The sequence below is a fragment of the Bombyx mandarina genome, chromosome 20 (assembly GCF_030267445.1).
Source record: "Bombyx mandarina strain Sakado chromosome 20, ASM3026744v2".
Classification (NCBI taxonomy): domain Eukaryota; kingdom Metazoa; phylum Arthropoda; class Insecta; order Lepidoptera; family Bombycidae; genus Bombyx; species Bombyx mandarina.
This window is the reverse complement of record NC_143226.1, coordinates 5,447,935-5,469,299: the sequence shown is the minus strand read 5'-3', so window position 1 is coordinate 5,469,299 and position 21,365 is coordinate 5,447,935. Positions and strand designations below refer to the sequence as shown.

Below are 21,365 nucleotides of genomic sequence, written 5' to 3'. Positions count from 1 at the left end.
GTCATCTTTGCACTAACAGCACTCTTCTCTCGCGCGTCCTGTCTCACACATATCATCAAGTATTTTTAGGAAGTCGCCTCTTCACATTATGCTGTCTGAACCTTTGCTTTTTTGCTTAGATTGGTGAACGAGCTCACGGCCTACCAAGTATTTAGTGGTTATCGGAGCACATACACATCATCAAGGTAACTACCGCCATCCACTTAGCGACTTGAGTTTTAAGGACTCCATTTTTACAGTACAACGGCTGCCTCACCCTTCATATCAAAACGCATTACTGCCTCACGGCATAAATAGGTAGGGTGGTGGTACTTACCCATGCGGACTCACAAGACGTCCTACACCCGTTCCTTTATTAATAAAGAAAGTCCAATATACGTCAAAAACATTACTTTATTATTATAATACATAAAAACGAAATAAAGAAAAAAAGCTTAAAATTTATATTTAATAGTAAAATGCAATAATGGAGTCTATTAGGACACACAATCACGATTTAAAAGTTTCGTATTTTTCATCATAATCAACAAAATTAAAAAGAGGTGATCAGTTGCAAAGGCTGCAATACATATTAATATATTATTATGTGTTCACAAAAATCATTTCCTACATGCTCAATTCCTTTTGCTACAATTTACATTATATTAAAAATACCTAATAAAATTTAGTGTTTTGTGACGTCACAAGAGAAATAAACATCAGCGCTTGGTAATTCACGTGGTCTCGTCTCGGATTGTTCCAACTTCAAGTAGTCTCTCACAACGAGCCCTTAATAGGATGGTTGTTCTAAAACTGGGGCTCCCACGCTTATTTTGTCTACTACCCGCTTTGAAAATAAATTATTTTTAGCGACCCCATTTTTTTACCTACTCAAGGACAAGAGAACAAGAGCGCAGTCGGTGTCTTAGTCCTCCTAGATGAAATTACAAATCGCCTCCCAAACTTCTACACAAAGCCCTCATTTTTTTCTGGGTCTCTGCAGCGCACACAAGGGGGCGTTATCGCCCACTTTGGAAAAAGGCTGTTCTAAAATGAATATTCATTGAGTTTGTTTTCGCAAAACCAAATAGCCGTGGGAGCTTCCGCTATTGTGTATTATACTGTGACGTCACAAGTCACTAAGACAAGTAGATCACGATTAATTCAAAACAAAACAAATGTAGGTAAATTAGAATCAATTTACAATCTTTCTGGATGAATATTACTAAATTATACATATATAATAACTTAATGATATTTTGTAAATTTTATGTGATGTATGGGTAAGCCCAGTTTCTTTTCGATTCCTCTCAGTGGTGAAATTACATTTGAATATGCAATTTCGAAAAGGGCACATTTCGCATATTTTGTCAAATACGTTTTTTCATATACATGTAGTTTTGAGGCTTACCTACACCCATTTTATAATAATTCCAGTAATTTTCAATTGCTAATTAACACTAAAATATATCTCATAAGTTAATATTTTAAATTTTACACTGCTTTAGAAAATAATCAATTTTTCTTCATTTCCTGAACATTTTACATTTTCAGAGATGTGCCCATTTCGAAATTGCATGTTCATTTGAAACCGGTGTTAAAGTCGAGACGATTAAAAGAGAATTTCTTAATATAATTTTAATTTAAAAAAATTATGATGTAGATCAATCACAAAATTACTATCGAAACACAAGTATCTACTTGATTAACTTCATATTTCCTTAGCGGTTTCCAAGTATTCATTCAATTCATTTCTAATGTACCTACACAGGAAACATTACTTCATTGTAACGCGCAATATATAGTGCACAAAACTTTGGGGTCGCACACCGGTGTCACTCGCACGTACCTTTTATGGGCGCCATTAAAGAAATAGGAACAAAACTATATCGCCCGATAATAATTAAAGTACATTACTGCCTTTGTAACTAATCGACTAAAACAACAAACATTAACGTTCAAAAATGAAGTTCTTAAAATTAAAAAAAAAAAAACACTTTTTTTTAAGCAAAGACATTTTCGGAACTATATTCACACACAGATATACAAAACACAAATATTTTATAACGCCGTCTCGAGTTATCATAAGCCATCGTTCTCAGCTCGCTCCAAGCGTTATCTACATTGATACTTTTAATGGACTTCAAAAGGTTTATTGATTTAAAAGGCCGAGTGATTCTCAAACTTTTTCTGTCGCCGAACAATTTTCAAATTTGAGAGCCAATGCAAAAAAAAAAAAGATTAGTTCTAAAGCTGTTTACTTTCATGGGTAATCCGTAAGATAGGCATTTTAAAAAAGGAATTTGGTGACAGACACAAAAAAGGGCTGAGTTTGAGAATAATCCGTTTAAGGGAACGGCACCTTGTAATGAACTGTTTGAAAATGGGAAATGTAACATGTCACTCTTATTTATCGCTCTCGGAGGCAAAAGTCCATCGGAGCCTTCACAGGTCGTAAAAAGATGAACATGTTAAAGCGCTCAGGAGACACAGTAGAAGTGTACTTTTTTGCGAATTATTATAAAATTTTCAAAACTATTTTGTGTTAACTTACTGACATCTGATTGTACTGTGTAATTTTCAACACCAATCACTGATCAGCTGACGTCGCAAATTCGTGACAACGTACATTATCTTTGGTATTACAAAACTACATCTCTTAACAGGAAATGTCTTATCTTTCCCTCCCCCACTAATGGAACGTAACTAATCAAAGTGACAGAAGATTACATAGCTTGTTCATTGCTTAGAATGTACTGTTACGCCGGTAAGAGTAACGCCATCTATCGCCGAATAGTCGAACGAATATCGAAGGATCTAGTAGCATCTAGAACACTCGAGAAGTACAACGCCATCTATTGTCAGATTACGGAAACACACAATACTCGACTCGTGTGGAATATTCTCGACGATTCTAGGGATTTCGTCTCGACTATAAACGCGTTGCAGAGATGGCACGCAGTCAGTTAGTAATCGGAACTACTCGAAGCGAAACAGCGAACGGATCACCTGAAGCGAAGCGGAAGAAGCGAATTGAGAATTTTAAAGTGTTGAATTCATTGTTAACTTGTAATTCGATAGAATTTTTTAATTTATCCCGAACCCCAGCGCGTAACAGTACCAAGACCACTGTCGTATCTTCCGTATGAAGCCTTCGTGAAGCTACTACATGCAGAAAATGTTGCCTTAATAACCCTTCAAACTGAATCGCACTATGGCTTCAGGGCCAGATACATTCGAAGCGGTAGTTCAACCCGTGCCGCTTCGCATATAATCGCGCTGTCATATATCAATGTAGATACGCTTTTATTATTTAATATTTCATCCTACTTTCAAATTAATAAAACCACAGCCATATTTAAATTAAAAATGAATATTTGTTTTCATTTTAAATAAACTTGATTCCGTAATTTGTTTACGTGTAGATTTGCCATTTCGAAATACAAATGTTCGAACTGAATATAGTTTACGGGTTAATATGCAGAAGTTCGAAATTGCTTTAAAAATTAATTTTACTGTATTGATTTTTCGAACATAAAAGCAGAATGTCGATCTTGCCATAATAATAATGATTATCGCCTGTAACTCTGTAATGTAAACTTTCTTTCTTACTTTCTTTCTTTCTTTCTTATTTTCATGTAGACATTACATGCTCTTAAAGATTGTTCACACTATGCAATCATTTTCTTTCCTGGTATCATATCGAGGGTTGAAGGGGCATTTCGCTTAACACGCGACATTTATGTTTGTAATTAAATGTCCGTTTTATTTGGTATTAGCATCAACAATTCGATCTTTCAAATTCAACTTCAATTAAGTTTACCCCATTCAAATAACTGAAGAAGTATCGTTTTGATATTTTTCCAAATTTCAAACTTTATATGGCTCTCCTGTAAAAGTGCAAAAGTGTTGCTTAAACCGATTCGCCTTTCACGCCTCGATAGTAAAGACTTGGCGCAAATCAAGTTTATTCAAAATCAACTGTCATATTTGACAACGACATTAGGCTGGTGTTGCCAGTACATTAAATAATAAAATCGATTAATTTCGTTGAAAAGAGATGTCGCACTCCAACGTTACGAACAATAAACACGATAATTTAATTTCTATGTATTTATTCGTTTAAGCAGATTAACCAATTAATAAGGTTAGTTAAAATTAGCAGAGTCAATTGAATATGGACGTAACAACAGCAATATCCGTCGTGAACACAATTTTTCACTTTTAATACGACTTATCCTATTAAGTACATACTGCGTTAATGTAAATTTTAAACTTCAGAATAAATAATGCAATTAACATGTTGTTTGTTCGTAACAATTTAATAATATGATATATAATTCAGAATTGATAAAAATCTTTAATTTTAACGCACTATTACTTAGCAAAACAAGAAAGAAATTGTTCTAATTTTTTTGAACTCTCAACTTGGTAGAATATTCCTTTAATTTATGGCAACATTGATCTTTGAAAATCATAGCTCGCATCTCCCGTTTTGCATACGTGTGGATTACGTGTACAGATACGATAGTAAAATCAAATATTAGTCATACGGGAAATATAATTATAAAGTAACCGAATTCTTGCGTTGACTTGTAAAAGTTTTTTTATTGCTTCGATGGGTGGACGAGCTCGCATCCCACCTGGTGTTAAGTGGTTAACTGTAGCCCATAGACTTCTACAACGTAAATGCGCCACCCACCTTGAGATATAAGTTCTAAGGTCTCAGTATAGTTACTGCTTCACGGCAGGAATAGGCAGGGGGTGGTACCTACCCGTGCGGACTCACAAGAGGTCCTACCATAAATTTTATAAACACAGCTGTTACTGCCCATGCTGCACTTAGATACTGCAGCAAGAACGTCGATTATTGTATAGTTTTTACCCTATTATTTATTATTTTAGTATAGTTGATGAATATAAGAAATTTTCAGAAACTAGCACTATATTACTATCTCTTTCTGTCGTTTACTTAAGCAGGGGAGCGCGAGCGAGATAGCAATACGTTTACATGCCATATCCCATTTACTCAGTGTAACGTATCTATCTTCTTTTCAACATTTATTATTATTATTAAAGGTGATTTAGAAGAATTTTATATCCTAGAACTCAAACCGTAATGTTTCGTTATCAAAATAAATAAATAATCGATTCGCAAGATTAAAATGTTTTACGTTTAAAATTACCTAAGCCACGTCACATGTTACGTTCGGTGTGCTTTATAGTGAGAGTTTTTTAACCTTCTCGATAGCGTAAAAGTTAAAAGTAAACGAGGCTTGTGGAGAGTATTAAACGGTAGGCAGCGGCCTGGCTCTGCCCCCGGCATCGCTGAAGTCCATGGGCGACGGTAACCACTCACCATCAGGTGGGCCGTATGATCGTCTGCCTACAAGGGCAATAAAAAAAAATAAAAAAATAACTCTGATTTGCATGGAATTTTTTTTTAATGCTTTGATGGATGGACGAGCTCACAGCCCATCTGGTGTTCACTGGATACTGGAGCCCATAGACATTTACAAGGTAAATGCGCCACCCGCCTTGAGATATAAGTTCTAAGATCTCAGTATAGTTACAACGGCTGCCCCGCCCTTCAAACCGAAACGCATTACTGCTTCACGGCAGTAACAGGCAGGGCGGTGGTACCTACCCGCGCGGACTCACAAGAGGTCCTACCACCAGTAATTACGCAAATTATAAATTTGCGGGTTTCATTTCTATTACACGATGTTATCCCTTCACCGGGGAAGTCAATCGTGAACATTTGTTTAGTACGTATAGTAACCGGCAAACTTCTTGAGCAAATGACCTTGACTGCGCAGAACCGAATTTTAGACCACTTTGGTGGTGAGGGTGAGGCGCGACGGCAGGGGAAATCGTATCGAGCGCTTTATTGGTAGATCAGTCGAACCTCGCGCCCCGCACCGCGCCCTCGTTCCGCTTGCTCCCAAAAGTACGCTTGCGTATAGTGAAAAGTCTATCGTTATTAATCGTTTATAATTGCTTGTTAACTTTGTTGCCACTGCTATTTGTTGAGTGTTTGTTGATTTTTTATAAAACATACACTATGCCGTGACAAACTGGTGTAGTATTCAAAAGAAAGGGTAGAAAAATTGTGTACGACGTATATTGCTTCATTGTAAAACAGGGGAAGAATGATATGGAAAAATTAAAACAGACTTCGGAAGTAACAAAACCATCAGTGAGTATTGTTAGGTGCATTATTAAGGAAGCTAAAGGCTTCGTCAAACAGAACGCGTAATTAGCGCGCGTCAGAGCGCTACGCTATGACGCCGAGATGTGATGTACTACTGTGGTAACATACCGTCACACAGAGCGCCAGCGCTATAGCGCTCATAGCGCTGGCGCTCTGTTTGACGGTATAATACCGTAGTAGTACAATACATCTCGGCGTTATAGCGCGGCGTTAGTTTAGCGCTCTGACGCGCGCTAAGTACGCGTTCTGTTTGAAGAAGGCTTTAAGGCTCTGGCTTGCTCGCCGTGTTTCGGACTCCGAGTAAGAAAAGATCAGGGAAGAAGAAAGTTACCGGAATGGATAGTTTCGTTCAATCTGTAATAAAAAGATGTAATCATAATAACTACATAGCAAGCAGCGAAACTCCGTACCGTAGAAAGGCTTCGAAAAATTTAAAGAAGATATAAATTTTAATGGCTCGGAATGAAGCTTACGACGGATTATGAAAGAGCTAGGCTTCAGATGGAAAAAAAGAACAGAAAATAATCGGAAGCTGGTAATTGAAAAAAGTAACATTCGATTACTACGAATCGAATATCTTCAAAAAATAATTAATTATAGACAAAAAAGAAGACCGAATCGACCGAGTTGTAAACTACATCGATGAGCCCTATGTCGACTCATCACGATGATAGCGACTCGGGTGATGAAAACAGTGATGATGATGATGGTCAAGATTATGATAACGAAAAAAAAATTACAAATACCAGCTTCGCTTCAACTGAACCAAGACCTGGCAACAGCTCTAGTTTTGACTTAATAGAAGGAATATCTATTTTACCCCAAGATTAAATTATTACAATTATTAACCTATATGTTTTGTTGATGTTCTAATAAATATATAAATAAATACATATGTTGATTTTAATAATTTAATAGCATTATGACGCAGAGTAAGTAATGTTTTTGCACGTGAGTGTACCATGCGCGAACTTACCCCCACTACGTCAACAAATGCTCAAGAAGTTTGCCGGCTATTATAATTCATTAGCAAAATTGATACTCTAGAAATTGGAACGATTGCTTACGTTTGCCGCTAGGGGCGCTGTTCCAACTCCATACAAAGTTGAGTTAACTTTTACGCTATCGACAACGTTAAAATACTCGCACTAAGTAAACGGAGAACTAGCGAACCGTACGGGGACGCGCGAGGAGCTGCGATAGATCACCTGTCCCCCTCGGCCCGGGGAGCGCGCGGCGGGTGCGAGCGAGATGGCTACACGACGACTACGAGCGGCAGGTCATCGATCATAAAGACTGCTGGGCGGCGAGGGCGCGCGCCGACGCCAGGCCCCCGGCGTCCAGGCTGGGCCAGTCCACGAACTCCGCGCCGTGCCTGACAGACACGAAACATATTATTGTAATGGGTGTTAGGAGACCTCTTCCGAAAACAGACGATAATAATAATATAAAAGGCAATAAAAAAAAAAATATATATATAATATAATAATTTTTGCAGTAGGCAGCGGCTTGGCTCTGCTCCTGGCATTGCTGAAGTCCATGGGCGACGGTAACCACTTACCGTCAAGTAGGCCGTACGCTCGTCTGCCTACAAAGGCAATAAAAAAATAAAAAAATGATTTCTCTCTTAAAGGTATAGTACAAATACAAATGGAAATTAACCTTATAATTTATTTTGTAAGCCTTTGAAAGATCTGAAGTCTGCACTAGGTTCGAATTCGGTCGAATGTCAATAGAGATACCTGACGATGTAGGAGAGCGTCGCTCCAGCAGCCGCCCCCCAGAACATGAGGTAGAGCAGCACTTCGCTGGAGTAGCGCGCCGGCAGCACCGCTTGGGCGCAGAACATTGACATGGCAACCAGCAGCACGGAAGGGAGCTGTCGCAACAACATTATAATCATTTAATGACATAATCATTTACCGGTGGTAGGACCTCTTGCGAGTCCGCGCGGGTAGGTACCACCGTCCTGCCTATTTCTGCCGGGAAGCAATAATGCGTTTCGGTTTGAAGGGTGGGGCAGCCGTTGTGATTATACTGAGACCTTTATCTCAAGGTGTGTGGCGCATTTACGTTGTAGATGTCTATGGGCTCCAGTAACCACTTAACATCAGGTGGGCTGTGAGCTCGTCCACACATCTAAGAAAAAAAAAAGAAGTATTATTAGCACAGCTAGCACAGCTTCTCTGCTTGTAAGCCCGAACGTATAATCTTCCAGGGCGGAAACATGCAGTAATGTAATAGCCAAGGGCAGTATTGTAATTTTACTGTAGGCTCCACTATTACTGATACTACTTTTTTAATGGTTTTGATGGGTGGACGAGCTCACGGCCCACCTGGTGTTAAATGGTTACCGGAGCTCATAGACATTTTTTTGGCACCATTTTTCCTTATTAAGATAGGCAAGGGGATCTAAGCCCTTACAGCCTTGTCTGTTCTATATAATTTCTGAATTTTTTTTTACAAGAAGGCAGAGCCCAGGTCTTGTATGATTTTTATTATGTCCTGAAACAAAAAAATCATTAAGGTCGGCCCATATACATCTACAACATAACTGCGGCCACACATCTTGAGATATAAGTTCTAATATCTGGCATAACATAGCTGATGGCATAGTTGATATCCATGAGCAACGGTGACTACGCTGGAGATCAGATGAGTGGTATGCCTATCTGCCTACAAAAAAACTAGATGAGGGAAAATTAGAAATCGCTCTCAACGCTAGTCTTCTTCAGACCCGTGATAAAGAGAGGCAGCCATTCGGTTTGTCGGATTATCGGGTTCCTCAGTGAAGGTACCAATGAGGTATATAAGGTTCTTATTCGTCATCCTACCGAACTACCAATATTGTTACGAAGAAAAATCATTTTCTTAGTATTTGGAATAAAATGACGGTACTTTTATAATGTAATTGTTTTTTTCATACATTTATAGATTAAAACACTTAATTAATTGATAAGCATTATTTAATATGAACACACGCTTGACCGAACTCTATTAGAAAAAGACAAGAGAGGGGTTAAGTAAAGAGCGAGATAGCTACATTTTAGAATGACAGGTAGCAAATGCCTTTAGGATATGGTTGGATATCTCACAGAATTAAAAGTGACAGTAGTTAGAAATAAAGAAACGAAATATTTACCGTGATATATTTCCAGTCGTGTCCTCTCCTCAGCGGGCTCGGCGCGGCCAGACCCTCGCCCTCAGCCACCACGTACTTACCCAGGAACAGATCTATTGAGTCCTGGGAATTAAACAACCAAACGTTATAGGGTAACACGTAGTATTTCTTTCATATTATTTTTTAATGAACTATATCTAATAATGTATCGTATATCAAAATTTAAGCCTCCGGAACAATTTCAATCTCAATTTTATTTTTATTGGTTTTACTTTAAGAAAAACCGCAGAAAAAATTGTGTTGGAATTGAAAAGCATCCCGATTCCCCACAATCTACTGTACAAATTGTAACAGTATTCCATAAATTGTAATATATTTCTGCCTATTTCAGCCGTGAAGCAGCAATGCGTTTCGGTCTCAAGGTTGGGACAGCCGTTGTAACCATACTGAGACCTTAGAACTTATATCTCAAGGTGGGCGGCGCATTTACGTTGTTGATGTCAACGGGCTCCAGTAACCACTTAACACCACACCTGTGAGCTCGTCCACTCATATTCAATAAATAAAAAAATTAGGAATTTTGAAAACCGCGCAATGGAAACCAAATAAGATGATTTTTTTTTATTGCTTAGATGGGTGGACGAGCTCACAGCCCACCTGGTGTTAAGTGGTTACTGGAGCCCATAGACATCTACAACGTAAATGCGCCACCCACCTTGAGATATAAGTTCTAAGGTCTCAAGTATAGCTACAACGGCTGCCCCATCCTTCAAACCGAAACGCATTACTGCTTCACGGTGTTTGATATACTGTCGACAATACGTTCCCTCGCCGTTTACATCAGGTTCGGGAACACTTTGGGACTCTCAATGGCGTCTCAAGAGGCGCTCTGGAGGAGCTATTGGCGGCACCTGTCTGAAGCCGTCGCTGAAGTTGTTCTTGTAGTATCGCGTGAGGGAATTGATGCCGTCGCGCAACAGACCGACGTGCGTGCGTTTGCCGGTGCGCGTGTAGTCCGTCTTCAGGGCGCCCGTCCCGGAGTACTGCGTGGAGATGGCGTCCGCGTGGTCCGCCCACACCTGATGATCGAACACGACTCATGCTTACATCATACTCTAGTTCAGCGGTCGGGGAACCGGGGTAAATTACCCCAAATTGGGTAAAATGAAATTTTGGGGGGTAAAAATGAAACTTTTGTGAGTAAAAAATATATATTGAAGTGAAACTTCTTTAGAAACGTTAAATTTTTAATTATTGTATTCTTTTCAAAATTATCATGGGGGCTATAATATGAAAGATACTAAAAAGAAGCGATTTCGTTTTTTTCTGTTCTTCGCCATGGGGTAATATCAACTTACACAAAAATATTTTGGGGTAATAATTAAAAAAGTTCCCCGACCGCTGCTCTAGTTATTGCTCTTAAATATAAACCATTTGCGTAATTTATATTGACATAAAAAAAAAACATGTGCAATTCACACGTGGTAGAAGTGAAACCTTCAAAATTTAAAATACAATCATCCTAAATGTCTAAGTATATGTAAAATTTTATCATTAGTAAACAATTGTAAATAATCTTTTATAGTATGAGGTAGCGCCCTCTGTGAATTGATATTTTAACTTCACGTATAGTCCTAAATTAAAATTCACTACAAGAGGTTTCATACACACGTTAGCATTAAAAAACCTCATAGATGGCGCTGTATTAAAAAAAAACACTATGGACTTATTTTTTCGTTTCATCGAGTTTGAAATCACGATTCTAAAGAAATTTCACTTCAAAAAAAAAAACAGAGAGCAGCTCAGTAGTGGGGGCGACGACCCCAGTTAGTAAGTAATTAATATTGACAAAGCGTACCGAGTTGTCGTGGATACGTATTTTCCCTATTTCTGCCGCGAAACATTCATACATTGCGGCTTTTTAGATCGTCGTAGTTTTTTGGTGTTGTATTTCTGAATTCGGAAAAATACGTTATCTCGAATCTTCCCAATCCACTAACGGTGCTTTTACCGGTACCCCAAGCACCGGTCACCGTTCTCGTCGAACCCGTCGCTGGCGACGAAGGGCTCGGCGAGTAAACTAACCCTCCGACACAGCCCACTGAGTTTCTCGCCGGATCTTCTCAGTGGGTCGCGTTTCCGATCCGGTGGTAGATTCTGCGAAGCACGGCTCTTGCTAAGGTTCGTGTTAGCAACGTCACCAGGTTTGAGCCCCGTGAACTCACCTACTCGCCCGGTGACGTTGATATGGTCTCTCAAGACCAGCAGCTTAGGTAGGAAAAAAAAAACAAAGAACGAAAAAGCGGAATCCGGATACATTGCGTTTGCTTTATAAAACTGCAATCTGCGCAGTTACTGGTAGGAAGTTTTAGGAGGGCGCACGGGTAGGGTTCACCGTCTATTTTTCAGCTAACCTATAATACGTTCTGTTACGATGGTTGAGACAATCATAATGATGTCTATGGACTCCTGTAGCCACGCAAGACCTCTCGCCCGACAAAATTCTGTATGTACTATAGCAATAATGCCAGACACAAAACACTCACGTTATTGAACAGATGTTCGAAGTTGGTCTCCAGTTGGTCGGAGCTGGAGACGTTGAGGAGCTTGAAGAGCGCCGTGAGGTGCAGCTTGGCGAGCAGGCTCTGCACCACGTTGGTCCGGTCGAGGCAGTCCACGCAGTTGGTGCGGAACACGCCGCTCTGCCTCAGCAGCACGGAGCCGCCTCGACTCAGGAAGTAGCCGAATTCCGTCTGTTTTATATCGTTACGCCGGTAAGAATAACACCATCTATCGCCGAAGAATCTAGTACCATCCAAAATGCTCGAGAATTACAACGCCATCTGTTGTCAGATAGCGGAAACTACTACTAGTACTAGTAATATCTTCCTTTGGCGGGATTCGAACAAGCGACCCCCTTGTGTAGTGACCATGTCACTTACCACTACAGCACACGACCGTTACAAGGGGGCGTTATCGCCCACTTTGGGAAAGGCTGATATACATAGTGGGTAGGTGCGCGACCTGCTCGTGCGCGATCCTGTCGGTGAGCACGGCGAGGCGGTGGTAGCGCATGGCGCGACACTCCGCGTGGAAGTCGAAGGGCTCGTAGCGCACGCCGGGCAGCGCCGCCGCCGCCGCCGCCGCGCGGTATCCACGCTCCAGCGCCTCCTCGCGCCCGCGCTGGTCGATCTGCACAAGACAACACTCACGCGATTCTCAATCTTAAAGCGGTGGTCGTTAGGGTCGAATTTAGGTTAGTGTTTATATTTTATTACTTAGATGGGTGGACGAGCTCACAGCCCACCTGGTGTTAAGTGGTTACTGGAGCCCATAGACATCTACAACGTAAATGCGCCAAAGATATAAGTTCTAAGGTCTCATAGTTACAACGGTTGCCCCACCCTTCTAACCGAAACGCATTACTGCTTCACGGCAGAAATAGGCAGGGTGGTGGTACCTACCCGTGCGGACTCACAAGAGGTCCTACCACCCGTAATTACTCTAATCATAATTTTGCGGATTTAATTTTTATTACTCGATGTTATTCCATCACCGTGGAAGTCAATCGTGAACATTTGTCGAGTACGTATTTCATTAGAAAATTTGGTACCCGCCTGAGATTCGAACACCGGTGCATCGCTTTACACGAATGCACCGGACGCCTTATCCTTTAGGCCACGACGACTTAAAACTGATGAACTGTAACTGATTTACTTCATCTGTTCTACAACGAACAAGACTAAGATTTCGACGTCATTTCTGAACTTCGGTCCGCACTGTCATTATCGTATACCCAAATTCTAATAACAATTACTGGTGGTAGGACGTCGTATTAGTCCGCGCGGGTAGATAGCACCACACCGCCTATTTCTGCCGTGAAGCAGTAATGCGTTTCGGTTTGAAGGGCGGGGCAGCAGTTGTAGTGTTAAAACTGAGACGTTAAAATTCGTGTTTCGAGGTGGATGGCGGAATTTACGTTATGGGTGTCTATGGGCTCCGATAACCACTTGACACCAGGCGATTCGTAATCTCATGCACACATCTAAGCAATATTTTTTTTTAAGGATTTTATGACCTGGTAACTAAAACCTTTAAGTCATGTCTTATTTTAATTTATATTCTTATTTTTATGAAAAATGATAATATGGAGTGAAATGAAATGAAGATGATTAATTTTAGACATTAATCAACTGGGATGAAATCAAATGAAATTAGATGATATGGGATGAAATATAATCTCAGTAAAATTATGGTCATTTACTGAGATTTTTTCAGTGGACTTTTTGGAGGATCCTGAGAAGTTATGTCCAGTGGCTTTGTTTCATTTTCCCATATTTAGTGCACTTTCACAGATGTTAAAAAGTTAATAAACCACCGTTATTACACATTTAATCCTGAAGAAACACTAAATAAAATAGACAAAATAAAACAGATCACACAACTTCAGTCCTCGCGTTCCCGCCAAAAAGTCTCTAAACAAAAAAAAAAAACCAGTCACAAAGTTCCACAGTCTAAGACTCACCAAGTTAACCAGCACCTGGTTCCCGTACCGTTGTATCTGGTCGCGGAGGTGCTTGGTGTAGGCCGCGACGTGGTCCTCGTGGGCCAGCGTCATCGGCGGCTTGTACCGAATGTCCGGGTACTGGCTCCAGAACAGCGGGATCGAGCCCCGGGTCTGCACGTACGAAGACTTCTCGCCGCCGCGCTCAACTATCTGTTCGGTTTCTACGAAATTGGCCACGTTGCCCTGCGGACCGCAAGGACTTACCATCAATTTTCATTGTCATCGAAACTGTCATGACTTTTTTTTCCTACCTAAGCTGAGAGCCTTGAGAGGCTTTATCAGCGTAGCCTTAACTAGTAGGTGAGCTCACGGAGCTCGAACCTGGCGACGTTGCTAACACGAACCCTAGCAAAAGCAGTGCTTTGCAGAATCTACCACCGAATTGGAAGCGCGACCCACTGAGAAGATCCGGCGAGTAACTCAGTGGGTTGTGTCTGAGAGTTAAGTCATGACATAAACGATGACACGACCGGTGTACCCTTCTCGGGCGATGCGACTGTGTAACAAAGTTTAAATCCAGTTGTAGCGGGTAGCCAACATACAACCGCAAGATATTTGACAGATGCCTGAATCTGGCTTACGACATTTTCACAAGGTACGAACAACAACATTCGGACCGTCGGTATAGCGAGCAATATAACTCGCTCGATGGAAGATCCTTTGTCGTATACCTCCAAACAGTTTTTTTTTTAATTTAATTATTAACTCTTTTTACTATACGCAATGCAACACAAACAGAATGAAGTAGCCTCGCGGGGTCGACGCAATATTACAATATTACGATAAAAATCTTACATAACGGATTCACGAATGTCATTCTTCCTAACCTTCCCAAGTGTCAATATATTGTTACCTACGCCGGTGAGAGTAACGCCATCTATTATCAAAAAGCAGAAACGAATACCAAATGAACTAGTAATATCAAGAACGCTCAAGAAGTGTAACGCCATCTATTTTCAAATAGCGGAAACACATATCGAAACTACTCATTCTACCAGGAATATTCTCGATAATTGTAGACTTGTCCATTCCCGCTTGCCATCTCTGCAACGCTTACAAAAGCGTTGCAGAGATGGCACGCAATCAGTTAGTAATCGGACCTACTCGAAGCGAAACAGCGAACGGATCACCTGAAGCGAAGCGGAAGAAGTGAATTGCCATTTGTAAAGTGTTTAATAGAGTTTTACTGCCTATTTCTGCCCTGAAACAGTAATGCATTTCGGTTTGAAGGGCGAGGCAGCCGTATTTAAAAGTGAGACCTTAGAACTCATGTCTCAAAGTGCGTCGCGGCATTTACGTTGTACATGTCTATGGGCTCCGTAACCACTCAACACAAGGTGGGCCGTGCACTCGTTCACCCTAAAAGAAAAAAGAAAGATAGGTATATACCTGCGCGTCGACGCCCCTCATGAAGAGTCTGGTGCCGGCTCTATCCGCGCAGCGTCGCGACACCAGCGCCCAGGTCATGTCGTGCCCGTTTATATTCACATAGCTTATCGACACAACTGCACCGAGTTAGTTAAGGATGTTTATCAAATTATTAAGACATCTAATGATGTAACGGATAAATGTGATGGTAACGGGGCTTCACAAAACTACCGCCATATCGTCTTCTCGCATTAAAATTGTATACAAAACTTACTAACTTTACAGGAGAGTGTTTTGAAGGTTACTAACATGTAATATTTTTAATATTAATCATTCTTGCAACATTTATTTTTAATTTTTTACCAGTTACATTATCTGTCTTTTAAAGCTAAAGCTAAGCGTCCACAGGTCGGTATCGTACGTATCGGACGCATCGCATCAACCGCATTATTTTTTCATACTGCGTCCACTGTATCGGCAGCGATCGGATTGCTGACGCAAGTACCAGCAATCGGATTGCCGATGCCAGTTTCATTCGGATTTTCTTAGTGATCGAGCTGTGTTTGTGAGAATGGAGGAAAGCGAACAATTATTTGTCATTATTGCTTGTTTGTTAGCTGAAGAAGAAGAAAATACAGGAACATCTAAAAAAAGAAAACATAATATCTGGATACACGATATATTCAAGAAGAGATCGGAACATGGAGAATACCACGCACTATTTCCTGATCTGTTAAATGATGACATCAAGTTTTCCAATATTTTCGGATGTCTCAAGATAAATTCAATTTTCTTGTTGACATCCATCCACAAATGGCGGATGACGCGGCGCAAGCGCGAGGGGTGCGTCCACTGGTCGGCATTCCGTATGACGTCATCGGCACGCATCGCAAAAGTTGCCTCTCGGAGCATCGGTGTCGGCATTGCCGATGTGCGATCCGTACAATGCCGATCAGTGGACGCATTTGTATGACTTTCTATACAAAGAATACTACGATCCGTTAAATGCGATGCGTCCGATGCGTACGATACCGACCTGTGGACGCTTAGCTTTAAGTAAGATAAAATTATTTAGGTATTAATTTTGTTACATGACAGTAGTCAAAAAAGGTAAACTAAAAAAAAAAAAAAAAAAACTAAAACTATACTACGCTCTTTTGACAGTATTTATGAGAAAAATAATGGTGATACCAAATGATTCCGCATATTAACTCAATTTCGAATATTTTTGGAAATTGTACACTTTTAATGCGAAAAGACGATATGTACCACCAAGTAGTAATGCTTTCTCATTTGAAGAGTAAGACCAGTCGTTATACAATATAATAAAGACTTGAAACTCATGTCTCATAGGAGATGACAGTATTCACATTGTGAACTACACATACTGCACATTATCTTTATCAATCAAATTATATAAACATGGCTTGTTTGTTTACAACTATAGATAGATAAGTGGCAATATAAATTAGGTTACTTATTGATACACAATTGCCACAATACACCCACAAGTTATCTGATGGATACGGTTCATTGAATGTAAATCACAGAATCTTAAATTGATTTTCACAGAAAATTGGGTATTTCTTATTGCAACTACTCATGAATAATTTGACATGTTAACTCTTACATACATATATTTAATTGTAGTAGTTGGTAAGAGAGTGTTAACTATGAATATGGAAGGATATACAGGAAGAGGTAGACTTAAGAAGAAATGGATTCGATAAGGTATGCTTATGGTGACGGTTTTGCTTTGTTCAATCGCCTGGGTAGGAAGTAGAGACGGCCTCCGTTAAAGGATTATCATAGTAACATCATAATCGGTTACTCTTGGCTGAGTATTCGTGGTCATGTGATCTTGTTTATTATAGAGGAAGAGGTACCTAATAAAGAATGAATGGATTGCGTGAAAGACGATATGTGTAAGAGGGGTGTGAGCGAAGATATAGTATGTGATAGAGGAGTATGGACGGAGAAAATATGTTGCGCCGACCCCAGGTGACTGGGAGAAGGGCAGGAGAATGATGATTTAATTGTAGTCACCAAGAATGTGCTTGGATGCATGGACTAATCTCCTGTCATTTTCACAATGAAGAAAAACGGCAATACTTTTTTAAAGGATACATCCTTGAATAATGGGCAGAGAGAATCTTGAAAACTGGTCGTGGGAGTAATCCCTTAGAAGATGTCTGTTCCACAAGAACCTTGTGTCCGCACGGTTCGCTAGCGACATCTATTTACACACGAAATAGTTGATGAGTTCTTTTATTGACGACTTACATCAAAATACTGGTGGTAGGATCTCTTGTATTACTGGTGGTAGGACCTCTTGTGAGTCCACGCGGGTAGGTACCACCGCCCTGCCTATTTCTGCCGTGAAGCAGTAATGCGTTTCGGTTTGAAGGGTAGGGAAGCCGTTGTAACTATACTTGAGACCTTACAACTTATATCTCAAGGTGGGTGGCGCATTTACGTCGTAGATGTCTATGGGCTCCAGTAACCACTTAACACCAGGTGGGCTGTGAGCTCGTCCACACATAAGACAATAAAAAAATTATAAAAAAAAATTCATCAATCTAAAAAATATATCAAACTGATAAAAAATTACACACATACTTTTTTTTTAGATTATATTTAAACAGTCGCGATAAAGCGTACTCTCTTTACTTTATACAAAATATAATCGAGAAATAGTTTATTACACGTGTAGCTGTGTCTATGAGTGAAAAGAGTTAAATTCTCCATACTAACTAATGAGCTCACACACATTGTGTCATTCTTTAGTAGTAATGATTTAATTTAATAAAATTAAATGGAAACAAAAACAGAATTGGGAGTTTGATAATTCAAGACATGAGTGTATGAAGGGGTTAAGTACCATTTTTAAGATTTTTGAGTTTTTACATTGAATGAAGGTGTTATGTCCCTATAAACCATATTAGACCTTAAAACTCTGGATTTAAAAGCTATTTTTAGAAATTGCATGTGATGAAGGATTTATGTACGAAAAAAAAGTACAAGTAAAAAAAAGTTTGTTGCCCCTTTTCTGAAAATTAACAAATTGTATCATATCCCCTTCATTCACTCATGTCTTCAATTACTTAATAGTGATAAATAAATTTGGAAATCATCATAAGAAGATTCACAACATACCTTATGGAAATCGGGTGTTACAGCATGCAGTCTCTGCAATGTGTGTGTTAGATCATAGCTGTAAGAGAAGTAAATTCCTGGTGTTTCTAGTGCAGCCCGGATCATGCGCTCGTATGTGTTGTTGTCAGCAATCTGTTAGGAAATTATATGTAATTACCAAAAAGTAATTAATGAAATAAGTTAAATTCTGTAGGGGTGGGGCAGCCGTTGTAACTATACTGAGAACTTAGAGCTTATATCTCAAGATGGGTGGCGCATTTACGTTATCGATGTCTATGGGCTCCAGTAACCACTTAACACCAGATTTAAGTCGTCGTGGCCTAACGGATAAGACGTTCGATGTATTCGTGTTGAGCGATGCACCGGTGTTCGAATCTCAGGCGGGTACCAATTTTTCTAATGAATTACGTACTCGACAAATGTTCACTATTGACTTCCACAGTGAAGGAATAACATCGTGTAATAAAAATGAAACCCGCAAAATTATAATTTGCGTAATTACTGGTGGTAGGACCTCTTGTGAGTCCGCGCAGATAGGTACCACCGCCCTGCCTATTTCTGCCGTGAAGCAGTAATGCGTTTCGGTTTGAAGGCTGGGGCAGCCTTCAAACCGAAGCAGCAGTTGTAACTATACTTGAGACCTTGGAACTTATATCTCAAGGTGGGTGGCGCATTTACGTCGTAGATGTCTATGGGCTTCAGTAACCACTTAACATCAGGTGGCCTGTGAGCTCGACCATCCATCTAAGCAATAAAAAAAATAAAAAAATAAACTATCGCTTTCAATGTTCTTAAAATGTTCGGAAAATGAGTCTGCAGGTGATTTGTGTCGAATAAGTTTACCATATGTATGAAACCATATGAAACCATATGAAAAAAAAACTCCACTAATCGGTGGATGAAGAACTTCTATAACCTACCTGCTGAGTAGTAAGATGTGAAGTCGATCTGGTATACGGTATGATGTCTGTGCCGGCAAGCTGGTATATTTCATGCCCATTAATTTTTCCAACCTGAACATTAAATATTGAAAATGATTATTATATAAGTTTCAAGTCAAAGATAGCATACCCCAATCCAGTGGTCGGCAACATGTGACTCGTGAGCCATATGGTTTTTAAATCCTTCGCTACGTCTCTTCCATGAAATGTTTTGTTTGTAGTACACAATTTTACTTATTATGCCTTGTAAGAGACGATTATATATTTTCATAACCCAAGACTATAAAATAATTGTTAAATAAATTTTCTTTTGGCTCTTTAAATAAATTTCAATTTTGACAAGGTTGCTGGCCACTGCCCCAAACCCGTTCTGACATTTCAAAATAGACCACCAAAGGTTTTGTGGTCTCATGATGATAAAAGATAATTTTTACCTAGAATAACACCACCACTTCTCTTCTGATGGATGTCATGGCAGAGTGGCTAAGGAATTTGATGAACTAAAGAGATTGAACACTTTCACGAAATTTTAGTAGGCTATATAACTTAAAGTGTAATCTCTCTGTTAATTCTAACAAACTTAGTAAATTATTCTGTTGTATGATTGAAAATTTAAATTCAAATTACTTATAGAATTCTTACCTGTATCCTGTACTTAGCGACAACCAAATACAATCCGGAAATAAGTTTTATGGAGCCTAAGAATCCACATACTGGTTTGTAGGCATTTGCCGGTATTGGGATCCTTACTGAATTTATATCTGAAATAAAATTAATTTGGAAATTTTACATCACAGACATTTTCTAGTAATAATAATAATTACAATTAACAATACTTAAATACTAAATTATTCAATGTGTAGTTGCTTATCTTGATCATAATGAACACTTGTCTAATTGTTTAAAATGTCAACAATTTGAGGTATCAATACCTCATTGCGAAATCAAAGGACATGATTGCAATCAGAAAGCATGCACACTACAAATTTACAGCCAAATTTTTCAGATTTACTCAAAGGTAATTGACAGTTCATGATTATGGTAACTTGTTACCATAGATAAGCTGTGGAATAAATCGCCCATATGCAATGATAAACAAAAAATAAATTTTTTAATTTATTTTGTTTGAAATCTTATAATTGGGTTTCAGTCGCTCTGTAATAGTTATAATCAGTAATGAATGTCAGCAATGCCAAGGACACATCAAAAACGCCTGTTACCTATTAATACGCACCATTTAAATTCTTGACTAACCTTTAACACTGGCTTCTCCTGTGACTCTGTCTATGACCATAATCTCTGTAGGGTTGATTGTCGGCTCAAAATAAAATTTATCAGATGTCGTATATCTAAAACATACATAATATATTATATTATTTTAGTATTACATGATTTTGTACAATATTTCTTTACTGAACTTGAATAGGAGCTGTAATACTAATGAAATGATTAAAATATTTTTTATAAATTACTAAGAATAATAGAATCAATATTAATTTGTTGTCAAATGACATCATGTCACTTTTTAATCTACTATCGCATTAATATCATGATACGTAAGAAATTAATTTTTTTAATGGATTAGAAATCACTATAATAGCGATATTTTAAGCTACAGCTATTAAACTTTACAATGAATAAATTTCCGTGATAGCTTGAATAAAAATGATATCTTTAAGGCTTCTTCACAAACTTAAAAGCAAGATGTGAATTAGCAAAATTAACTTTGTGTTGTTAGAAGATTTGAAAATTTGGACATAAAATAGGTATACTTACAGTTTAATATCATCGTGAATTAGCAATTGGTCTGCCATTTTAATGAATCATTAAATCCTACAATTGTTTAAATCTTGTAAATCACAAGTTAGAAATCTAAATTATCTAAACTTGTAAACCTGTGATCTAGACGGTGTATTAGTTGGCACTTGGCAAGAATCAACTGTCTTTAATATATTAAGTGTATAATCTATGATCAACTGTCTCAAAACTCTTTTGTCATTTAAACAGGCGAAGGGATTT

General features: G+C 39.0%; 1 protein-coding gene across 1 annotated transcript; it reads right to left on the bottom strand.

The window, feature by feature from the left end:
* Window positions 1-375: 375 nt before the first annotated feature.
* Window positions 376-21,284, bottom strand: Sac1 (phosphatidylinositol-3-phosphatase SAC1). The gene is made up of 14 exons (XM_028180983.2): window positions 21,123-21,284; window positions 20,601-20,695; window positions 19,989-20,107; window positions 19,326-19,418; window positions 18,406-18,537; window positions 17,377-17,485; window positions 15,271-15,386; window positions 13,840-14,064; window positions 12,339-12,506; window positions 11,861-12,067; window positions 10,226-10,393; window positions 9,336-9,437; window positions 7,936-8,072; window positions 376-7,568 (listed from the first exon to the last, which is right to left on the bottom strand). The coding sequence occupies exons 1-14, from the start codon at window positions 21,158-21,160 to the stop codon at window positions 7,481-7,483; spliced, it is 1,797 nt and encodes a 598-aa protein (XP_028036784.2). The 5' UTR covers window positions 21,161-21,284; the 3' UTR covers window positions 376-7,480.
* Between the last annotated feature and the right edge of the window lie 81 nt (window positions 21,285-21,365).

Bases quoted from the DNA above. Each gene is read 5' to 3' on its own strand.
- Sac1 (XM_028180983.2), bottom strand. From the start codon at position 21,160: ATGGCAGACCAATTGCTAATTCACGATGATATTAAACT. The intron at 18,538-19,325 runs GTAGGTTATAGA...ATTTCCTAACAG, and splicing joins CACATCTTACTACTCAGCAG to ATTGCTGACAACAACACATA. The intron at 7,569-7,935 runs GTATCTCTATTG...CGTGTCTGTCAG, and splicing joins ACGCTCTCCTACATCGTCAG to GCACGGCGCGGAGTTCGTGG.